This window comes from Suricata suricatta, chromosome 4 (assembly GCF_006229205.1).
Source record: "Suricata suricatta isolate VVHF042 chromosome 4, meerkat_22Aug2017_6uvM2_HiC, whole genome shotgun sequence".
Taxonomy (NCBI): Eukaryota; Metazoa; Chordata; class Mammalia; order Carnivora; family Herpestidae; genus Suricata; species Suricata suricatta.
In genome coordinates this window covers 14,040,753-14,065,818 of record NC_043703.1, presented here as the reverse complement: position 1 = coordinate 14,065,818, position 25,066 = coordinate 14,040,753, and the positions used below count along the sequence as shown (strand labels likewise).

Here is a 25,066-nt window from a genome sequence, read left to right as displayed (position 1 = left end):
GCAGAGTGCATATGAGCTTTTAAAACTAACAAAAGACAGAAAGCTAGCCAAAATGACAAAACGGAAGAACTCTCCTCTAAAGAAATGTCAGGAAGAAGTCACAGCCACAGAAATGCTCAAAACAGATATAAGCAACATAATGGAGCAAGAATTTAGAACAATTGTCATAAAATTAATTGCTGGGCTTCAAAAAAGCATGGAAGTCATCAGAGAAGCTATTGATACAAAGACTAGGGACCTTAAGAATAGCTGTGATGAGGTTAAAAATGCTATAAATGAGGTACATAATAAAATGGAGGCAGCCACTGCAAGGATTGAAGAGGTAGAGAGGAGAATAGGTGAATTAGAGGACACATATATAGCAAAAGAGGAAGCTGAGAAAAAGAGAGAAATTGATACAAGAGCACGAAAGGAGTGATACAATCTAACAGAACAATATCCATATCATAGGAGTTCCTGAAGAAGAAAGAGAAAAAGGTCCTGAAAGGGTGCTTGATCAAATTATAGCCAAGAACTTCCCCAATTTGGGGAAGGAAATAGACACTGAAATCAAAGAGGCATAGAGAACTCCCCTCAGACATAATTTGAATCGACCTTTGGCCCGACATATCATAGTGAAACTGGCAAAATATAAAGATACAGAGAGAATTCTGAAAGCATCTAGGGAATAAAAGGGCCCTAACATACAAAGGGAAACATATCAGAGTGGTTACAGATATATCTACTGAAACTTGGCAGGCCAGAAAGGAATGGCAAGAAATCTTCAACGTGATGAACAGAAAAAGTATGCAGCCAAGAATCTTTTATCCAGTAAGCCCGTCATTCAAAATAGAAGGAGAGATAAAGGTTTCCCCAAATAAACAAAAATTGAGAGAATTAATCACCACCAAACCAGCCCTACAAGAAATCCTAAGGGGGACTCTATGAGGGAAATGTTGCAAGGAATATAAGGTACCAGAGACACCTCTACAAGCATGAACTCTACAGAGAACACAATGAATCTAAACCCACATCTTTCAATAATAACACTGAATGTAAATGGACTAAATGCTCCATTCAAACAAAATATGGTAGCAGAATAGATAAAAAACCAAAATCCATCTATTTGCTATCTACAAGAGACTCATTTTAGACCTGAAGACACCTTCAGATTTAAATTAAGGGGATGGAGAAATATCTGTCATGTGAATGGAAATCAAAAGAAAGCAAGAGTAGCCATATTTAGACAAAATGGACTTTAAAGTAAAGGTAGTAACAAAAGATGAAAAAGGACATAATATAATAATTACAGGATCTCTCCATCAGGAAGAGCTAACAATTATAAACATCTATGCACCGAATTTGGGAGCGCCCAAATACATAAAACACTTAATCATGAACAGAAACAATCTTACTGATAAGAATGTGCTTTTTGCAGAGGATTTTAATCCTTCACTTACACCAATGGATAGATCAACCACACAGAAACAATGGAGCTGAACAACACATTGGAACAGATGGAATATATTTAGACCTCTGCATCCTGAAGCTAGGGAATCACTTTCTTCTCAAGTGTGCATAGCACATTCTCCAAGATAGATCACATCCTGGGTCATAAAGCAGCCCTCCATAAATATAAAAGAATTGAGATCATACTATGCACACTTTGAGATGACAATGCTATGAAATGTGAAATCAATCACAGGAAAAAGTCTGGAAAAACTCCAAAAATGTGGAGGTTAAAAACCACCCTACTAAAGAATGATTGGGCTAATCAGGCAATTAGAGAAGAAATTAAAAAATATATGGAAACAAATGAAAATGAAAATACAACAATCCAAACTCTCTGGGATGATGCAAAGGCAGTCCTAAGAGGAAAGTATTTTGCAATCCAGGCCTATATCAACAAACTAGAAAAAGCATAAATTCAAAATCTAACAGAGCACCTACAGGAACTAGAAGGGAAGCAGCAAGAGCACCCCAAACCCAGCAGAAGAGGAGAAATAATAAAGATCATGGCAGAAATAAACAACATAGCCAGGCTCCTCAGAAAGAAAAGAGAGAACACCTAAATAGACAAAATCATGAATGCAAATGGATCTATTAACAACCACCTCCCTCAGAAATACAAACACTTATCAGGGATACTATGAAAAGTTATATGCCAACAAACTGGACAATCTAGAAGAAATGGACAAATTCCTAAACACACATGCACTACCAAAATTCAAATGGAAAGAGACAGAAAATCTGAACAGACCCATAACCAGTGAAGAAATTGAATCAGTTATCAAAAATCTCCCAATAAATAAGAGCCCAGGGCCAGATGGCTTCCCAGGGGAATTCTACCAGACATTTAAAGCAGAGTTAACACCCATTCTCCTCAAGTTATTCCAAAAAATAGAAATAGAAGGAAAACTTCCAAACTCATATGAAGCCAGCATCACTTTGATTCCCAAACCAGTCAGAGACCCAACACAAAAAGAGAACTACAGGCCAATATCCTTAATGAATACAGATGCAAAAATACTCAACAAGATACTAGCAAATTGAATTCAAAAGCATATAAAAAGAATTATCCACCATGATCAAGTGGGATTCATTCCTGGGTTACAGGGCTGGTTCAATATTCACAAATCCATCAATGTGATCCATCACATTAACAAAAAAAAGGATAAAAACCATATGATCCTGTCGATAGATGCAGAAAAAGCATTTGACAAAATACAGCATCCTTTCTTAATAAAAACCCTCGAGAAAGTTGGGATAGAAGGAACTTACTTAAACATCATAAAAGCCATTTATGAAAAGTTCAAGCTAATATAATCCTCAATGGGGAAAAACAGATTTCTCCCTGAGATCAGGAACACAACAAGGATGTCCACTTTCACCACTGTTGTTTAACATAGTACTGGAAGTCCCAGCATTAGCAATCAGACAACCAAAGGAAATAAAAGACATAAGAATTTGCAAAGATGGAGCCAAACTTTCACTTTTCACAGATGACATGATCCTCTACATGGAAACCTGACCAACTCCACCAGAAGTCTACTAGAACTGATCCATGAATTCAGCAAAGTCACAGGGTACAAAATCAACATACAGAAATCAGCTGCATTTTTATATACCAATAATGAAGCAACAGAAAGAGAAATCAAGAAACTGATTCCATTCACAATTGCATGAAAAACCATAAAATACTTAGGAACAAACCTAACCAAAGATGTAAAAAACCTGTGCAATGAAAACTATAGAAAACTTATGAAAGAAGTTGAAGAAGACATAAAGAAATGGAAAAACATTCTGTGCTCATGGACTGTAAAAAATAAACATTGCTAAAATGTCATTATTACCCAAAGCAATCTACAAACTCAATGCGATCCCAATCAAAATTGCACCAGCATTCTTCTCAAAGCTAGAAATGTCCTAAAATTCATATGGAACCACAAAATACCCCTAATAGCCAAAGTCATATAGAAGAAAACCAAAGTGGGAGGCATCACAATCCCAGACTTTAGCCTCTACTACAAAGCTGTCATCATCAAGACAGTATGGGATTGGCACAAAAACAGACACATAGACCAATGGAATAGAGAACCCAGAACTTGACCCACAGATGTATGGCCAACTAATCTTTGACAAAGCAGGAAAGAGTATCCAATGGAAAAAAGACAGCCTCTTTAACAGGTGATGCTGGGAGAACTGGACAGCAACATCCATAAGAGTGAAACTAGACCACTTTCTTACATCATACACAAAAATAAACTTAAAATGGATAAAGGAACCTGAATGTGAGACAGGAAACCATAAAAACCCTAGAGGAGAAAGCAGGAAACAGCCTCCTTGATCTCAATCGCAGCAATTTCCTCCTTGACACATCCCTTAAAAGCAAGGGAATCAAGAACAAAAATGAACTTTTGGGACTTCAACAATAAAAGCTTCTGCATTGCAAAGGAAACAATCGAGAAAACTAATAGGCAACCAAAAGAAGGGAAAAGTAGTTGCAAATGAAAAATCAGATAAAGGGCTAGTATCCAAAATCTACAAAGAACTTACCAAACTACATGCCTAAAAAACGAATAATCCAGTGACAAAATGTCCAGAAGACATGAATGGACCCTTCTCCAAAGAGGACATCCAGATGGCCAAGAGACACATGAAATGATGCTCAGCGTCACTCATCATCAGGAAAATACAAATCAAAACCACACTGAAATACCACCTCATGCCAGTCAGAGTGGCTAAAATGAACAATCAAGAGACTATAGATGCTGATGAGGATGTAGAGAAACAGGCACCCTCCTACACTGTTGGTGGGAATGTAAACTGGTACAGCCACTCTGGAAAACAGTGTGGAGGTACCTCAAAAAATTAACAGTAGAACACCCCTATCATCTAGCAATAGCACTGCTAGGGATTTATCCAAGGGATACAGAAGTGCTGATGCATAGGTGCACATGTACCCCAATGTTCATAGCGGCACTTTCAACAATAGCCAAACCATGGAAAGAGCCTAAATGTCCATCAACTGATGAATGGATCAAGAAGATGTGGTTTATATATACAATGGAATACTACATGGCAATGAGAAAGAATGAAATCTGGCCATTTGTTGCAAAGTGGATGGACCTCAAGTGTGTCATGCTAAGCGAAATAAGTCAGGCGGAGAAGGACAGATACCATGTTTGCACTCATAGGTCTAACAGGAGAAACCTAACAGAGGACCATGGGGAGGGGAAGGGGGGAAAAGAGTTAGGGAGAGGGAGGGAGGCAAATCATAAGAGACTCTTGAATACTGAAACTGAGGACTGATGGGTGAGGGGAAGGGTGGTGATGGGCATGGAGGGGGCATTTGTGAGGAAGAGCACTGGGTGTTATATGGAAACCAACTTGACAATAAACTATAAAAGAAAGTAATTGATCTTATCTTAAAAATTTATTTTCAGAGTGTGCGCACATGGAAGAGCAAGAGGGGCGGAGGGAGGGAGGGAGGGGGGAGGGGGAGGGGGAGAGAATCCTAAGGTGGCTCCATGCTGACAGCTCGATCCCACAAATGGTGAGATCATGACCTGAGCCCAAACCAAGATTCAAATGCTTAACTGACACAGGCACCCAGGTGCCCCACTATTTCTGATTTTAAGAACATGGAAAATTATAAAACATTAATGTTTAAAAAAAAACAGTATGAATGGAAGACATACCATGTCATCTGCTGAGAGACCCAGTATAATAAAGATTCAACTGTTCTTTTTTAATTTATTTTGAGAGAGAGAGAGAGAGAGAGGGGGGGGGTGCGAATGGGGAAGAGGCAGAGAGATGAAGAGGAAGAGAAAGAGAATCCAAAGCAGGCTCCGTCAGTGTGGAGCCCAATGTGAGGCTTGATCCCAGGAACTGCAAGATCAGGACCTGAGCTGAAATCAAGACTCAGATGCTTAACTGACTGAGCCACCCAGGTACCCCTCATAATTTTAATCAAAATCGTACCAATGCTAATTTTTATGGAGGCAATTTGATATAAAGGACTCTAGTGTTAATTTGAAAGCATTAAAAAAACACACAAAACTAAAAGATTTGGAGGAAATAAAGCAGCAACAAAATTTCATTGTTAGATATCAGAATACATTCGAAAACAAATACTAAAACAGTGTGGCATTCCTATAAGAAATAGGTAATATACAGAATAGCTATGCCATAGGGCATAACATAAACATAATGAATATTTAATTGACCAGCCATCTGAAAGGAAAAAGATCTGATAGGCTCCTTACCTTTGATAACAATAAAGTACATGAATTAAAAGTTTAAAATTAATTGATTAAAAGTTTAAGGTAAAATGAAAGGAAAAACTTTAGGAAAGCTACTGCAGAATTTAGTAAAATCTCTCACTCAGTTTGGAAAAACTAAGTATAAAAACACACAAAATTTGCCTACACAAAAATAAAAAGGCTTCTGTATATCAAAATTAATATAAGAAAATATTTTAAAAGGTTTCCAACAAATAAAAGAAGTACTGATAAGAAGTACTGTATATTTATTACTGTTTAACATATAAAGAGCTCTTTCAAAAGTAGAGAAACAACTTTAATACTTTTGGAAGTACAGATAAATCAGGCACTAAAACATATACCAGCACTAATAAATTAATAATTTCCTTCTGACTGTCCATATCCTTTTGTATTAAGTACTGTGAAGTTAAAAAAAGAATAATGCATTATAACACTGCAACTCTATACTCTGTACTACTGTTCTATTATTGATTTTTTATTCCCAGGTTATAACATTCAGTTTAAAGAGCCAGAGGCCAGCGGCGCCTGGGTGGCTCAGGTGGTTGGGCTTCCAACTCAACTCAGGCTCAGGTCACAGGATCCAGCCCTCCTTGGGCCCCACACCATCAGCACAGAGCCTGCTTGGGATTCTCTCTCTTTCTCGCTCTCACTCTCTCACAAAACAAATAAATAAGCTTAAAAAATAAAGAGAACCCAAATAAATACACAGTTTTGTGTGTCTGAGAAAACATTTTATGATTATATAAAACATATTTCATGTATTTTATGGCACTTTGATATAATTTATATTCTCAAATTGAAAGCTAATTGAGACAAAATACTGAAAGGACTTGAACTGCCAGCTCAGATTCAGTTTTCTCAGTCCAGAGCACATGCTTTAATAAAAATTTTTAATATGAAGACATTGCTTATTATAAGAAGTTTCTGCTACTTCAACCCTCATCTCTTTTTATAAACCGCATCGTTCACTAAAGGCTATCATTAACTTACCTCGAAGTAGCCTTCTTCAGCAGCTTTTTAATCTCATTAATTTTACAGGTGTGTTTTTTATGGATAACCACAAATGCCTCACAGCCACCTGGCGGGGGCTCATCAGCTGCAATCTAAGATTTCAAAGATTATATTTAGCTACAGTAGTTGATAATTACAATATGATCTTTAAAACTCACACATTCCTTTGATTAAAATAACTCATCAACTACTATTAAGTTATTGCTTTAATTAAAGTAAAAAATATCTATATGCTGACAGAATCAAATACTTTAACAAAATCAACCTTATAGTAGGAAATACACACTTCAAAGTTATTGAAAAAAATTCCATCACATTAAAATTTTCATTACAGTTCATTTCAATAATGACTTGTTCTTCTAATTTCCTTATTCCACAAAACTATAAAATTATATAATATGTTCATTTACAACCAATAGCAGTGATAATATAATCAACGATAGGCTATGGAACCAGGAATTCCAAGTTTGTATATCATTTTGAACCAAAGATACTCATATTAAGATAGATTTATGCATATTACCAGCATGTTTGTCAACTACAATTTGGGTATTTTTACATACCTGTTGAAACATCTGAATAGTTGGTGAGTATGCCCTTACAGAGAAAGCAAACTTTAAGAGATTGATATGTAAATTGTCTAAGAATTGTCCAGCTTTCTTCAGTATTAAGTTGTAATAAGAATAAGCAGATTCTATAAAAAAAATTCAAAATAAAAGGATGTTATTTCATTTTCAACACATTGGCACACCTCTATTGTAAAACTAACTTACTAACTTGGTTATGGGTGGGGTTAGAGAAAAGTGGAAAATCAAGACCTGTTTTATTAACTTCATTTGGATCTTCCAGTGAGGTACAATCAATGTAACTCCAGGTGAAAACAATATTGCCATTATAATCTATTTGGAAAATGCCAGCGTATCAGACCAATTCACTCCAAGGTTATGGAAAAGATACAGGCCCCATCTACCATTTAAGAGGTAACTATGAGTAGCACACAAAAATTAAAGAATATGATTGTTAATAAATTTTAAATTACATGTATAAATAAACTCTACTCAGATTTAATGCACATAGCCAAGTACAATCAGTAAGTCCAGAATACATTAGGAAACAGAATTTGAAACAGACCTTAAAGAAGAGAAGTCTTCTTGTACAGAACAAATAACCTGAAGCTTGTTTCCTCCTCTAAACCCATCTCCAAAGATCCTGAAGATACCAAGAGAAGGATGAATCCTAGAATTTAAGAACTCTCGGACACCCCAGGGGTGCACTGTTGCCATGGGGTCATTAGACGTGTTCAGGTAAGAGCACAGCAGCCCTGGAGCCAACAAGGGCAGACGCTCATAAACTGGCCACTAGACATTCCCTGCTCATGTTTTCTCTCCTCTACTCCTTGGCGCTAAGTTATCAATTGATGGAAACTTCATTAAAAGAGCGGAGCTGGGGCAGACCCAGATCTGTACCCACAGATCACAGTTCCTAGATATGAAAAGGGAAGCCAAAACAGACGTGCAACTACAGACACCGTCCTTGCAAAGGAGGAAAGGGTACTGTCTGAATGGAGAGCCTCTGGGAGCGGAGATGGAGACCTATCTGCTGCCAGCTACATTATTTCCTGCTTGCTCAAAAGGTGCTGGGCCCTTCTAGGTTCCTCTCCTTAACTCCACCCATTCAGGGTACAGGTGCCACCTTGCTTTCTGTGCTGCTCTGTGGGAGCTGGGGCTCAGGGAGCCACCACAAATAATGGGAACATGGTGGGTTCTGCTTTTATTTTGAGTAATAAGGTCTTTTTCTCTCATCTGGGGTTTCAGGTCTTCTGTCAGTATCCACGAAACTAATCTGTTAGCTTGGAAATGACAAAATCTCAGATCCTTCCCAGTACCTGACAGATCTAACAACAGAGGTGAATTGGTGACAGACACACGGATTTTTGGAGGAGAAAAGACCCAGCCCCATGAGTCAACTGACAGGATTAAAAGAAGTCCTTGTAAATTGATAGTGTACATACTGACAAAATAGTATGGTCAATCAGACAATAAACAGTCTTCTACTTTTTTGCCTATTATTGAAAAGAAAATAAGAGATTACAGTTCAAGAACTGGGCAATACATTCAAAGGTATTTACCCTAATTGGGTCTTAGTTGTTAACTCTCCTCCATACAAGTGGGCTTCCTCACTAGTGGTGGTTGTTCTCTCTCTTTTTTAATGTTTATTTATTCTTGAGAGAGCGATAGAGAGTGAGAGGGAGAGCGCAAGAGAGAAAGAGCAGAGGAGGGGCAGAGCAAGAGAGGGACACAGCAGGCTGCAGGCTCTGAGCTGTTAGCACAGAGCCCAACGTGGGGCTCAAACCCATGAACTATGAGATCATGAGATTATGACCTGAGCTGAAGTCGGACGCTTAACCGACTGAGCCACCCAAGTGCCATTCCCCCCACCAGTGGTTCTGTCAATTTCAAGTCTGTAATTGTAATTCTGCCATTGTGTACTCCACCCTCTCCTCTGCCAGGTAAGCCAAAGGTGCCAACCAACTTTGACAAAGACCTACCTTGGATTAGATAAGGTCTGACTTCATCAGACAATAGGTACAGACATACGTATCTACATGGGAGTGAAAAAGGAAGGAAATCTGTTACCACTCTGGACAGAAGGCCAGAAAAGCATTAGAACTTTGGCTTGCCTGGCAGAGGAGAGGGTGGAGTACATAATGCAGAATTACAACCAACTTATGATTCAGTCGTTTATATGGTCTATCAGGCCAACCATAGATCCTTTCCAACAGGTCAGCAAAAAGTCTCAAGAAATACTGTGATGGGTCCTGGCTGATGAGAGAAAGCTGTGGACCACTGGGAGCTTTCCCTTGGTCAGTTATGAAGTCTTTCAGCTAGGGTCCAGAACTCTCATGTCTCATGTCTGATTCTTGAAACTGTGGAAAACCAAGTTTTTAGCTTGCAAGTAAAAAAAAAACCTCAATCCCTTTACAGCTCTTGGTAAAATGCTCAAGAATGAGAGAACAAAAATACAGGGGATATGAAAACTGTTCTGAAAGAACTGAGAAAGGAACAAGAAAGAATACCAGAAAATACAGACTACACTAGAGGTAACACCAAAGTAAAAACTGGGAAAAACAGAAATACCGAATATGCAGGCGAAATGTGAAAAGACAATGAATCAGAAATAAAGGAGAAGATGAAAAAATGATCAGAGTAAATGACAGATACAGAAGTCAGGCCAATTTATAGTAGAGATTTATAGTACATATAACTGTATCCCCAACAGAGATTCAGAGGAATAGAGCAGAATGAACAAGAACAACAACAAAAAAGCCCATAATTCAAGAAAACTCTCCAGAATTAAAAAGTAACAATGAATCTATTTACTTAAGAATGAAGGCTCAGAATGGTTAGCACTGCAGCATTTTCCAGTAAAACTACAGGACCCTAAAGTTGGAAACCTGAAGTACAAAATGCACATACACTGTCATGCATGTGAAGAACTCAAGGTCATCATTCCTGGGAGTTATTCATGAGGCATCAACTAGGGAGCAAACTTCACATCACCAGGAAATGACTGGAGGGACTTCAGCATCAAGTTTGAGGGTGAGCTCTGAATGTACTTAAGTAGAAACAAGAATCAGGGAAGGAGTGGAGGTCTACAGAAGACTGTGTAGATGCTGCACGCTCCGGGGATGCAGAAAAGCGTACCAACAAAAGTGCCACAAAAGGGAAATTAAGTAGAAAGTAACATAAAGTTGGTGATTCCTCACAAATATTAGCTGGGAATTAAAGAGTATCACCAGAGCTAAAAGAGCACACAGTAGAAGTGTACGTATACCTAACAATACAAAGATAAAGACTATGAATACTGGTGGGCAAAATCACATGGCGGTGAGGGGAAGGCCGATCACTAGCCGACTCGTTACTGCCTATGGGGGACCCAGCCACGATGTCTAGAGCGAGAAGGGGCTCACCACTCCGAGCCTTCACACACTCTTCCTTCCGCATGACATGCAGGAGGGCCGGCAGTGCATATTCAGCCAACTCCAACACCTCAGCTTAAACGTCATTGGTTGTGGAAACAGTTTTCCCTGACCTCCCAATCCAGGTCCTCTGGTACACACTCTGACAGGACCACACTATCTTGAGGTCAATTCTCAAAACTGTAATTAAAAATTATTAGTAACTTAATGCTGTGCCTCCCATTAAGCTATAAGCTATGAAGGTAGGAATGTTCTCTAGGCTTTCAGTGGTACCTTCTGGTCCTGGCACATAAAGTAGGCCTGCAGTACATTTCTGGAATTAATATTTAAGAAATGAGGAAGTCTATTTATTCTAGGCCATGATACTTTCCCAAAACAGTACTTTTAAAGAGTTCTATGAGAACAGGTGTGCTCATCCATTCCTACTTCTTTAACGAACTATAGAGGATTTCTTAGGCAGTTATGGTTAGCTTCCCTCAAGAATAAAAGTAATGCAAATAATACTTACCTTCAAGAGTAAAAAACAGCACAGATTAGAGATATTATCTTAAAAACTGATCTTAAAAAAGAAAAAATAGCTACCAGCCCAACAGAAAAATAGTCAAAATTAATATAATACCATAACGAAGACTGTATCAGTCAAACAGGGATCATCCGTCCTCCGTGAAAACAGAGAAGACAGTCAATGGAAACAATGTGAGTAGTGCTTGTCAACTGACATCAAGTTTTGTCACTGGTCCCTGTCAGAGTCTCCAAGAAGATGGATGTAGGTAGGGGTCAGGGCTTTATAGAAAGAACACATCTGTTATTTACGCTTAACTTGCAAAATCATCTCAATCATGAGATGGATACGTTGGACTATTTTAGCTGAAGTTTTAAAATAACTCAATCCAGACTTACCAACTAACCTGCTGATAACAACTTTGCCCTTTCAATATTCTTCCACTTTCCTTAGCCTGTTTTACTTGATCTTTGCCTACTGGCATTTAATATACATAAATCACTCTCGCCATTACCTTTGGGTAAAAAGTAGCAGCCTCCGCAGTTTGCTACTGACTCATCTTATTTGCTCACAATCGCACTCCCGCCCACCCCAACCAGGGGTAGAATTAGGTGACTGAACACTTATAGCACTCATATATACAACACCCAGTGTTCATCACAAGTGTGTTTCTTTTTTGTTTTTAATGTTTATTTGAGACAGAGAGAGACAGAGCATGAGCAGGGGAGGGGGCAAAGGGAGGAGACACAGAATCCAAAGCAGGCTCCAGGCTCTGAGCTGTCAGCACAGAGTGATGCGGGGCTCAAACTTACGAACTATGAGATCATAACCTGAGCCAAAATCGGACACTCAACCAACTAAGCCACCCAGGTGCCCCGTCAAGTGCATTTCTGAATCCCCATCACCCATTCAACCCACCCCTCCACCCACCTCCCCTCTGGTAACTCTACAGGTAAGAGTCTGTTTCTTGCTTTTCCTTTTTGTTTCCCCTATGTTCGTTTGTTTTCTTAAACTCCACATGAGTGAAATCATATGGTATTCATCCTTCTCTGACTTATTTCATTTAGCATAGTACTCTCCATCTCCATTCAGATCACTGAAAAGGACAGGATTTCATTCTTAATGGCTGAATAATATTCCACTGTGTGTGTATGTATACACACACACACATACCACATCTTCCTTATTCATTTGTCAGTCGATGGACAGTTGGGCTCTTTCCATAATTGGCTATTGTTGATAATGCTGCTATAAACATTGGGGTGCATGTGCTCCTTCAAATTAGTACTTTTGTATTCTTCGGGTAAACACCTAGTAGTGAAATTGCTGGATCACAGGATAGTTCTATTTTTTTTAATGCTTTATTTATTTTTGATAGAGAGAGAGACAGAGCATGAGAGGAGGAGGAGCAGAGAGAGAAGGAGACACAGAATCGGAAGCAGGCTCCAGGCTCTGAGCCAGCTGTGAGCACAAAGCCCGACGCGGGGCTCGACCCCACAAACGTGAGATCTGACCTGAGCCGAAGCCGTTGGCTTAACCGACTGAGCCACCCAGGCGCCCCAGGATAGTTCTATTTTTAACCTTTAATTTTTTTTTAAGTAGGTTTCACACTCAGCATGGAGCCCAGCATGGGGCTTGAACTCACAACCCTGATATCCTGAGCGAGATGAAGAATGGGACACTTAACTGACTCAACTACCCAGGAGCCCCAGTCTTTAACTTTCTGAGGAAGCTGCATTGTTTTCCAGTCTGCATCCCCACCAGCAGTGTAAGAGGGTTCGCCTTCTCTGCATCCTCTCGTGTTGTTAACTTCAGCCATTCTGCCTGGAGTGAGGGGTACCTCCCTATGGTTTTGATCTGAATTTCCCTGACGATGTGTGATGTTCAGCATCTTGTCATGCTTCATAATCAGTCTTGAGAGACTTAACAATACTTATCGTTGCTTTGAACCTCATCTCATACCTCAACCTACCAGTTTTGATTACTATACCAGTGAAACTGCTAAGTCACCAATAATTTTTTTGTTGTTAAAAACTTAATATTCACATTATTTGATCTGTCTATAGTATTTGATAACATCCATCACTCACCACTCAATATTCTCCTGGCTTTCATGACATCACGCTTTCTGTCTCTATCCCTGGATCTTCCTCTGGTTGGTTCTTAAACATTGATGTTCTCCAGGTTTCTGCCCTTGGGATCTATTTTCTTCTCCTTCCACAGCTTCTCCCTGTAACTTTAGTTACCCTCTTTATGCTGACAACTCCCAAATCCTACCCTTTAGCCTACATTTTTGCCGCCTAAATTTCCCTCCTCTATCACCTTCGAGATTTTCACTTAGATATCGACAAGCATTTCAAATGTGACACATCCAGACTGAAACCATCCTCCTACCCAAATCCAGTTCTCAGTTACAAGTAACTGAATTAGAAATGTCATAACATTTTCTGAAAATCTTTCCATTTAAAATACATAAGCAAATTTACTTATGTAAAAACCATAAAAATCTTCAAGGACTTTGAGGATGAGTTTCTTCTATGTGGAGCAGAAGAGTAAGTAAAAATAAACAGGGACTCTGGAATTAGATAAACCTTGTTTGACATTTCTGACTCACCACATAGAACTCATAGCTTAGCTAATATCACTTGCTTATCAATGCTTGATTATTGAAGCATTTATAAATAAATAACTCTGTAGCAAAACCATATAAAATGGCTGAAAAACCAGGCAATTCAAGGCTTAAAAGGTCTTACTTTGCTGAAACATAATGTAACGTGTTCTCACTAAATGGCATGAAACTAGCACCTGAATTCAAAAAGTTAAATCTTCAATATTTACAACTTTTTTAGGCAAGCAGATCACCGGAATTATTCTTCAGTAAAGAGTATTTACGGGGTCTCATGGAGAGTCAACAACCTAAAAAATTACAAGTAGCTGAGGATTTAAAATGTTTCCTCCAGGATAATATCCTGAAGTAAATTCAGTAAATCCGACAGCCGTTGATATATTTAACTCCTCATATATGCCATTCTCCCCTACACCTAACAACATTGGCAACGATGCCTCATATGCATTTGACTCTTGTCATTATAAATAACTTTAATAGAATTATGTTTTCAGTGTTAGTAAATCTTAGTTACTAAAATTTCTTTTAGGTTCAACCCTAAAATACACACCTCCTACATTATATGCTTGAAATAGAGCTTATATATTCCTGAACTTATATTCCAACTTGTTAATAATCATCTGCCATCAGACTATCCAGGCACATCATTTCACTTATGTAAAATATGTGGATATATCTATGCAACTTAAAGAGTTCAAAATTCATAAAAATAGTTTTCCAGACTGCTTCCCCAGTGGAAAATGGTACTAAGTACGGCTATAGAGTACATGCTGAGGACCAACGATTTGGGATCGCTGCATTCAGAAGCTTAGGTGAGAGCCACAACATCTGGTGGATTTTTTAACTATGAGAATCTTACATACTAACCTAGTCTATTTTTACCTTCAATACCAAAACCAAAATTGCCAGGGCAAATACAAAGTCAATCAATGACAGTTTCCCATTGATTTGCAAGTTGACTTCCAAGTGGTCACAATTCCTGGTGCCCTCCAGCCTCTCTCCTGCTCTCTTCCCTTCCCTACCACCTGGCTGCCCCTAGTTTCCAAACTCCACTCCACACTCACCACCAGAGAGGCCGTCCTGCTCTCTCTGACACAACGACTACCTGCCGTTTCTCACGCGCGTCCCCGTCGGCCACATCCCCTGAAGCCCTCAGCACTCCACAGTGGCGTCCCCTTCACAATACTGTGGGGCCCAGGGGCCAGAGATCACATCTATTCATGTCTGTATTCCCAGTATCTAACGCAGTGCACAGTCTCTTGTGACTCAAATATTCACGATGAAATAATGATGATTTTCAGTAATAAAAGTTTTTTTAAGAAAGCAAATTACTTGGTTTTGAAAATATTTCAGTTTAAAGTATCATTAAAAGGCATGTCTGCTCTATTTTTAAAACCTATCTCATAAAATCATCAAATTGCTGAACCACATGAGCCAGAGTCCAATAAATGAACACTTAAAATATTCAAAACTGTTTTTATTACATTTACACTCCAAAACAAAATCATAAACTAATCACCACAGTACACTTTCTCTATATTTAACTCCATAGTAAGAAGCTCTCCCCATGTCCACAAAGCTAAAGAATTCACTCGAGGGATCCACATTAATGTCTATTCTATTCTCTGTAGAGACAGGAAAGTAACCTTCCTTTATAATAATTAACCTTTTAACATCTGCTGATGAAACCTAATTTCATTACCTTTAATCTACTGACCTCTAAGAATACTTTAACACGTGTTCATTCTAAAGACACATATGCAATATATATTCATATATATTAAAAGGTGGGAATCACTATCTTCAAGATAGTGAAATGAAAATGAAAAAAAATCAACACTACTAGATGCAAAACAAATACTATTTCATATAAATCTAGGTAAAATAAAGCCATAGTTCAACAATTTCTATTTCTCCTTGATTATAAAGCAACATGCAAACATTGCCAATTATATGCATTTTCTTAAAGCATTAAACCCTTTATTTTTTGGAAATGAATGTTTGGAATAACTTCCATGAAAATATCTGTTCAAATTTAATATTCAGTTTTACTAACCCAATTAAGCATTTACACTGCACCCTTAATGTTAAAAACAGATCTAATGTTTTAATCTAATCCAAACTTTTAAGTTATAATAGGCACATCACCTACCTGTTTGCTTATAAATGGCTAATTCTTGTACAGTTTCCAGAAACTGCCAAAATTTTTCATTACTTTCTTCTGCCATAAATTCACTATTAAAATAAAAGTAATCAGTTAATAGATGGAATGAAAAATGAAACGAGAAACTATACCTTAGAACCAAATTATAACTTATGGTTAAAAACATCCAAAAATTAACATGACTTTCATTTTAATGTGGAAAGAGAACAAACGGATGATTCTTAATGAGACCAGAAAAGACTGCATGAGAAATCACTTTTGGCTTTTCCTCATTATTAGCTATAACTAAAAAATGGACTTTTGTTTCTCCATGTGAAACACCACTGAGAAGTATAATTTCTTGTTTTTATTTTAATTCATTAACATATAGCATTATATTAGTTTCAGGTGTACGGTACGGTGAGTCGGCAATTCTATACATGACTGAGTGCTCATCATGCAAGTGTGCTGTCCATGCCCGTCACCTAGCTCACCCATCCCCCCTCCAGCCTCCCCTCTGGTAACCAGGAGTTTGTTCTCTGTAGTTAAGAGTCTGTTTCTTGGTTTTCCTTTCTGTTCCCCCTATGTTCATTTGTTTTCTTAAACTCCACAAGTGTCTTTCTCGGACTGACTTCACTTAGCATAATACTCTCTGGCTCTGTCCATGTTACTGAAAATTACTAAAAAGTAGAATTTAACAGTGATGAAGGGAGTGTTATATAAAGGTAAAAAGTAAAAAAAAAAAAATAGACTACCTATCTTACCAACAAAAATTGGTTCTATAAACACTTTTAAAAAATATTATCTAGGGGCACCTGGGTGGCTCAGTTGACTAAGTGTCCAACTTTGGCTCAAGTCATGATCTCAGTTTGTGGGTTTGAGCCCCACATCGGGCTCTCTGTGGTCAGTGCAGAGCCAGCCTCAGATCCTCTGTCCCCCTCTCTTTTTGCCCCTCCCCCAGCTTGTGCTCTGTTTCTCTCAAAATAAATAAATAAACTTTAAGAAAAATGAAAAAAAGTATCTAGGGATGCCTGGGAGGCTCAGTCAGTTGAGCATCTGACTCAATTTCAGCTCAGATCATTATCTCATGGTTCATGAGCTCGAACTTCATGTTGGGTCGGTGTCGGCAGCATGAAGCCTGCTTGGGTTCTCTCTCCCTCTCTCTCTCTGTCCACTCACACTCTCTCTCAAACTTTAAATATTACTACTTTTATTTAGCTACTTATTTACATAGACAATATTTTTATTATTTAAAAGAGAAAATACCATAACGAAGAAATAGGAAGTTAGTGTATCAAATTAGATCTTTGGCTTTGAATCCCTGTCACTTTGATTTTTCCACAGAATGTAGGTCAGAAAAAATGACCAAAGCCATTTAAAACCTCTGGAAATAATGAAGTAAAAGGCCATTCGGTTCTGTATAGAACAAACCACAGGACACCCAAAGCAAGTAGATTCCCCTGTTGAAACGAGAGAGGAAACAGGCACTAAACAGATGGCACAGATTCGTTACCACCCAGCTTATCCTTCTCCCGAGTCTTGGGAAACTTTAATGCTTAATATGATTGGGAAGTACAAGGACATTCAAGACACATGCAAAGTATTTCTTGTGAGTCTGGGCACTAAGGAGGGAAGAGGAGGGGAAGAAAAACTGGTTAGTTCATCCACATAAACAGGACAAGCACAGGAATTAAAAGCAAGGGGTAAGCAGCTCTTGCTATTAATGGTGTCCAACTCAATGGCACTGAAAAAAAGCAGAGGAAATAATGGGATAAACAGGATGTGTGATCTGAAAAGGACAGGTATGCAAAGCAGGGAGCACCACTTACTATCTAATGGACCTGCCGAGACATCTGCAGACCCGCTCAGAGGCTGTGCAGCCGCAGACCTGTTTTACCAGGAGAAAGAATCAGCCAAAGAGAAAGTAATATGGTAGGTCCACAAACGTCTCGATGCCAGAATTTACACATTGAAGTCTGAGCCTTCGAAGCCCTTGAGGAAGTCTTAGCACATACTTATCCCTCAACACACCACTGCTCTCAGCGCTTGCCCAACTCTTCGGGAATTCACTTTCCGAGGCAATTTGCCAACAACTCATCATTCATTTTAGAGGAAGAAATATCCTTGAGAGATCATCTAAATCAGCTCCTTGCCTTAAGTTTAAAAATGCTTAAAAAAAAACAAACCTGGAATTTTCAATTTGTTCACTTGTTTTACACAATATTTAGCTCCAAATAAGTGTTTCCCAAAATCATTCTGCCACAAAGAGAAAAAAGTGATTTCTATAGAATATGTTTGTATATATGAAAAAGCTTGATAAGTAGTTATAAGTAAAATTCCAAAAAATATTTTTTGGCAAGAGCAACACCAATAAATGCAGTTTAGATGTAGAAGTTACAGGTTATAAAAAATTTACCTTTATCAGCCTGTAATCATCCCTAGCAAATAATACTAAATTATACATTTCTTTAGGTAGGGGACGTACTCATTCATCTTTGCTTCCTGCACAGTACTCATCATCACAGGGCCATGCTCATAGCAGGCACTCAAATTTCTAGGCTGAACTAAAAGATTCCATGTAGAGAGAGACAGGAGAGGCAGAGACAGGAGAGGCAGAGACAGGAGAGGCAGAGACAGGAGAGGCAGAGACAGGAGAGGCAGAGACAGGAGAGGCAGAGACAGGAGAGGCAGAGACAGGAGAGGCAGAGACAGGAGAGGCAGAGACAGGAAGGGGGGCAGGGGAGAAATTCCCATGAATGCTTTAATGAAAAAAGGAACACCCCAAACAGAAAGGTAACAGTTTTCTTAAGTTTCTATCTCCCAAGCTCCTTCAACCTACCCAATGCTCTCAATTCTTCCTATTCCATGTTTTCTCCCCTCAACCTCTTTGATTTTCCTACAGTTTTTATTAAAAGATACACTAAAACCCAGATGTGAGTAAATACTGAAGTCTAGAAAACACAAAAAGAGAAGTGCAATGGTTAAAGAAACCATAGGCTCCCAGCCTGCTACAGTGCCACCAAGAGGAGATCGGGTTCAGAAGTATAAAGTCAATACCACGAGATAAAAATTATAGTGGGAAGGAGTTGATACAACAAAAGGCTTGCTGACAATTTATATTTGTTCACAACAGGTAAGTGCGCGAAGTAACACTAAGCACCCTGTCTGGATTATCCCAGGTTAGGTGTACAGGAAGAGTGTAGAGATAATTCTGATGGTGGTCTGAAGTAGACCCTGCCTAATGGAAGTCCCTTCCACTGAATCAACATGATTGGGCACCTGCTCCTTGTGTACTGAGCCTTGGGAAAACAAGTATGAATGGAAGTACTCATTGCTCCTACTGAGCTAGTTCTTATTACTAATACTTGTTGAGCACCCACTTTTGTGCACTGTGCTTTGGCAAAATAAATATTTTTATCCCTTGCACCTCACATTTTACAGCAGAGATTAGCATACATACCTTGCAAGAAGGATTATTACAGAGAATTGACCAAATGTTATAAGAACACACTAGAAAGACATCAGTTTTATCAGGGGAAAGAATCAGCCAAGGAGAAAGTAATATGGTAGGTCCACAAATAGAGTATCAAGAATAAAGGACTGTAGTAGAGTGTTATATTACCATAACAAATTACCACAAACATAGTGGCTTAAAACGAGAGAAATTTATTCTCACAGTTCTAGAGAAGAAGTGTAAATTCTTGGTGTCAGGGTTAATACAATAGGTTCCACAGGTCAGGATCTAGATCTTTTGGGGGGTCCAACATTCACACCACCACAGTCCACCCCAGTCTCCGTAGAATCCACATCTGTCCCACATATGAAATGCATACGTCCTATCCCAAAATCCCCCAATGTAATCTCAACCCATCAGAGCATCATCTCTAAACCAAAAGCTCAAATAAATACCGCCAGAGGTCTCAAATCTCATCACATAAATAATTTAAACAAGGTATAAGCAAGAAACTGGGTATGCTCTATTCTAGGGCAAAATTCTCCATATGTGGACCTGTGAACTAGAAAACAAGTTGTCTGCTTCCAAAATGCAGTGCTGAGGTATACATTCCAAATTCCAAAGCCATCCCAATTCCAAAAGGTAGAAATCACAAAGAATAAAGGAGTTGCCAGTCCCAAACAAGCTCAAAATACAGCAGGACAAATTGTTAGGTTTCAGGTCGTGAGCAGGACCCCAGTAGCTTGCTGCTCCACTCGCTGTGCCGCCTGCCGTGGCTCTGCCCTCAGGGTCATTCTTCCTTTTTCTTGAAGGAAAAACGTTTGCGTGTTTGCAGTCGAGTAGTTTATCAGCTATTTTCTGCCTCTGGAATTTTGAAAGTCTGACAGCCTTCTCTCATTTCATCCTGTCTCTGTCTCTTTTGGCAATGTTTCTGCTGATAGAACATAATCAAAATCTTTGTGGGTCTTTTGTAGATTTCACTAGGCTCGTGCCAGTGAAACCTTCCACAGATCCATCCTGCGTAAGTCTACCTCTATCCCTGGCTTCTACCGAGACGGTGGAGTAGACCCATGAGTCACAAGCCTAACCTATACAGAAAAAGCCATAAAATTGGTCTTCTTTCCGGAGCATGCATCACCAACAGCAGGTTTCCTCATTTTAACAGTCTCTGCCATCTGGGTAGGAGGAGAAACTCCCAAATTATCAAGTGCTACTTCCTTTTTTTCTGAACAGCTCCTTCAGTGTCCCTCAGTCCTCTTGCATTTTACTATGAACAAGGTGAAACCAGGGGACACCTTTAATGCTTTGCTTGGCAATCTCCTTAGCTATTCAAGTTCATTGATTGCAAGTTCTGTTTTCCACACAGCTGTAGAATCCAATTCAGCCCCTTTTCTGCCACTATAAAACAAGGATCATCTTTGTTTCCAATAACAGGTCTCTCGTCTCCTGCACTCTTACCAAGGGAGCCTTTAATGTTCTTATTTCTACCAACATTCTACTCACGACGACATACATATTCCCTATGACAGAAGCTTTATTGCGACCACGTTCCCTTTCTTCCAAGTCCTTAGCAGAATCACCTTTAATGCCCATATTTCTGCCAACAGTCTCCTCAAAGTAATCTAGGTTTTTATTTTTTAACTACATTTTTCAAAAATCTTTCCAGCTTTGCCTGGACTGGCCAGCTACTTCCACACTTTTAGCTATTTCTTACAGCGGCACTCCACTTTATCAAATCTGTATTGGTTTTCTAGAGCTGCTGTAACAAATTACCAAAAACCTGGGAACCTAAAGCAATCGAAACTTATGGTCTCACAGTTGTGGAGGCCAGATGTCCAAAATAAAGGTACCAGAATGGCCACTTCAAGCTTCTGGGGGCAGCAAGTGTTCCTTGGCTTGTGGGTACATCAATCCAATCTCTGCCTCTGTTCACATGACCTTCTCCTCTTCTGTCTCTTAGAAGGACATTGGACTTAGCACCCATCCATATTATCCACAATGATCTGGTCTCAAGATCCTTACTAATTACATCTGCAAAGATCCTTTCTCTAAATAAGGTAACATTCACGGGTTCCAGGAGTTAGGATATAGACATCTTTTTAGGAGCTGCCATTCTCCCACTACGTCAGATGTGGTTGGTACTTCAGATGGGAGCCAGATTGTGAAGGACCTTAAGGAGCATCCTACAAAAGTTCTAGCTCTAAGACTCAAGGCGAATACAAATCAGGACAATGCAAATACAAATCTAAGAGTGGAAGAAGTTAGACTGCTGATCTGGAACAGAGAATGGGATCAGATCAATGTAAACTGGGAGGAACAGGGGAAGAAACAGAGGAAGAGGACATATGTTAGGCTAGAATATTTTATTCAACTATTTTATTACATCTGATATAATAAAATACAGTGGATTATAAGATACTATAAACGATTATGTACCAGCAAATCAGACCACCTAAAGGAAATAAACTCCTAGAAACAACAAGCTACAAAGACTGACTCACAAAGAAATAGAAAATCTGAACCAATTACTACCACAGAGATTGAGTCAGGAAAAAAAGAAAAACAAAAACAAAAAACACCTCCCCAAAATGAAGCACCTGGATGGCTCAGTAGGTTAAGCATCCAACTCTTGGTTTCAGTTTAGGTCATGATCTCACAGTTTCATGAGTTTGAGCCCCATATCAGGCTCTGCACTCACAGCTCAGGGCTTGCTCGGATTCTCTCTCTCTCTCTCTCTCTCTCTCTCTCTCTCTCTCTCTCTCTCTCTGACCCTCACCTTCTCACACTCTTTCTCTTACAAAATTAACTTAAAAAAAACCAAAAACAAACAAAACTCCCAAAAAAACAAAAGTCCAGGACCAGATGGATTCACTGATGAATTCTGCCAAAATTTCAGAGATTTAATACCTATTCTTCTGAACCTCTTTCAAAAACTTCAAGAGGAGAAAATGCTTCCAAACTCCTTTTATAAAGCCAGCATTAGCTTGATACTAAGACAAGGACCGCCCACCCCCCCCCACACCACAAAGAAACTGAAGGCCAATGTCCCTGATGACCACAGAGGCAAAACTCAATAAAATATTAGCAAACAACACATTAAAAGAATCACACACTATGATCATGTGGGATTTACTCCAGAGATGCAAGGATGGTTCAACACCTACAAATCAACATAATATACCACATCAACAAAGTGAAAAATAGAAATCATATAATCATCTCAATAGATACAAAAAAGTCATTAGACAAAAGTCAACATCCATTTATGATAAAAACTCTCAAAAAACAGGATATACAGGGAATAAACCTTAACATAATAAGGGCCACATATGACAAGCCCACGGTTAACATAACACTCAGTGAAAATCTGAGAAATCTTCCTCTATGATCAGGAACAAGGATGTTCACTCTCACCCCTTTTAATTATTCAATATAGCATTTGAAATTCTAGCCAGAGCAATTAGAAAAGAAAAAGAAATAAAAGATACCCGAATCACAAAAGAAGAAGCAAAACTGTCATTGTTTGAAAATCACATGCATGATATTACATATAAAAAAACCTAAAACTCCACCAAAAAGACTATTAAATTAAATGACAGGATACAAAATCAGTATACAAAAATCTATTGCATTTCTGATACCAAACTGTCAGAGAATTAAAAACAATCCCACTTATAATTACATCAAAAGGAATAAAATACCTAGGAATAAATTCAACCAAGGAGGTAAAAACCTGTACACTGAACATATAAAACACTGATAAAAGAAATTAAAAACATAGAAAAGGGAAGAGATATTCAATATTCACAGATGAAATGAATAAAGTATCCATACTACCCAAACTACAGACTCAGTGCAATCCCTATCAAAATTCCACTGCCATTTTCCACAGAAATAGAACAAACAATCCACAGTGTTATCCACACTGGATGAAACTAGTCCAATGAGAATATCTTGAAAAGGATTTATAGAAATTGACACCTAACTTCTGGCAAAATGCTACAACGCTTGCTGGAAATCTCCACTGAGCAGTTACAGTAGCTTTTCCTAAGCCTGTTGGTTGGAACAAAATTTAGGCTGGCACACAAAAACCTGGTGAACCCATTCATGACTATTATGATTGACTCCACAAGTTGCCTTTAAATTCTGGTCATCCCTTAGATGCTGAATCCACCTAGGCAGCATTTAACTCTTTGTTCATTAATGGGTTGAACTTGATCCTTCTCCTTTAGGAAAAGGATCGGGGTGAATGCAAACTCTGTTCACTGCAGATTTAGTCAATTCGGTAAGGAAGCTTGCTCACATCCTAGACATGTCACACCCTCCCCCTCAAAAAAAGACCGATAGAATTTTTTAAATTCTTCATTTTCATCTCCAACAAACGAAGGCCCCTAAACAAAGCCAAAACTCTAGTTTTTACTATTTGCAAAGAACCAGGTCATTGTGGGGGAAGGGACTTTTGCCAGCTTAAGCTCTCCAGGCACCAGCAGCCCCCTACCCAATATCCCCAGTGTCTTCCTAATTTCCAAGAACGGGGTTCCGAGGATTAATGGAGGCTCTTCCCAGTCTTCCCACTTAACCAACTCAGAGATACCACTCTCCAGGTTGACAAGGCAGCTGTGTGTGTTTATTGACACCAGAGGTACACTCTTAGTGCTAAAGGACTGAAATGGTTTGAGCACCAGGGGTCTCTAATAAGCCTCAACAGGTTTACAACACCGTCTCTGAACCTACTCCCTTCTAAGTGCTCTGATACACATACCTTTCTCGTCAGTTCCTCTGCTGCTCTTCATTTATTGGGCTGAGACTTCCTAGAAAAATATACCAGAGCTCCTTTCTCCCAAAAGGAAAAATAATTCTAGAATTTGTTCATAGTAATCAAAATAGGTAAGCTGAATGACCCTTTGACATCTTTGATTTGCTCTGACAGAACTATAGCCAAACCTGAGGGCACTGATCATTTATCCCTGTTGGATCCATCCTCCGTAGGCAAGACCTTCAACTGACATTGGCAGAATCCACATTATACCTCCCATCAAGATGCAAACAGATTCCTTAAAACCTCTCCCTAAATTTGATGAATATCCTATAAAGAAGCCTTTCAAGGCATCAAGCCCATAGTAGATTACAAAGCTCAAGGCCTCAGTATCCCTGGTACCAGTCCCTACAATAAACCTATTTTACCTATGAAAAAACCCAGTAGCCAAGGATGGTTTGTCTAGGACCTCTGAGCAATAAATGACATTGTTAACCCTCGGCACCCTGTTGTTCCTAACCCGTATGCTGACATCCGTTCTGGCTAGATGCAAATTTCTCACTGTAGTTAATCTATGCAGTGAATTCTTTAGTAATTCATTTGCTTTCACTTAGGAAGAATAGAAATACACCTGGGCAGTAATGGCCCAGCATTTCAAAGACCATTCTCATCTTTCACAAACCTTAGAAGCTGATTTGAATGGTAAGTTGTCTGCAGGCTCTACTTCGTTACAGTATCTAAGTACCTAGATGATTTGTTTCTCTGCTACCCTCCCCTTTCTTTTTTAATGTTATTTTTGGGGTTTTTTTGTTTTTTTTATTTTTTTTTTA

At 38.8% G+C, this 25,066-nt stretch overlaps 1 protein-coding gene across 1 annotated transcript in view; it reads right to left on the bottom strand.

Annotated features, from left to right (window-relative positions):
• UGGT2 (UDP-glucose glycoprotein glucosyltransferase 2) overlaps positions 1 to 25,066 on the bottom strand; it is a 187,893-nt gene that overhangs the window by 156,651 nt on the left and 6,176 nt on the right. The window contains exons 2-4 of the mRNA XM_029936528.1: positions 16,036 to 16,118; positions 7,340 to 7,470; positions 6,756 to 6,868 (exon numbers count right to left, since the gene is read on the bottom strand). Coding sequence (XP_029792388.1) covers positions 6,756 to 6,868; positions 7,340 to 7,470; positions 16,036 to 16,118 — 327 coding nt within the window. The remainder of the gene's footprint in view (positions 1 to 6,755; positions 6,869 to 7,339; positions 7,471 to 16,035; positions 16,119 to 25,066) is intronic.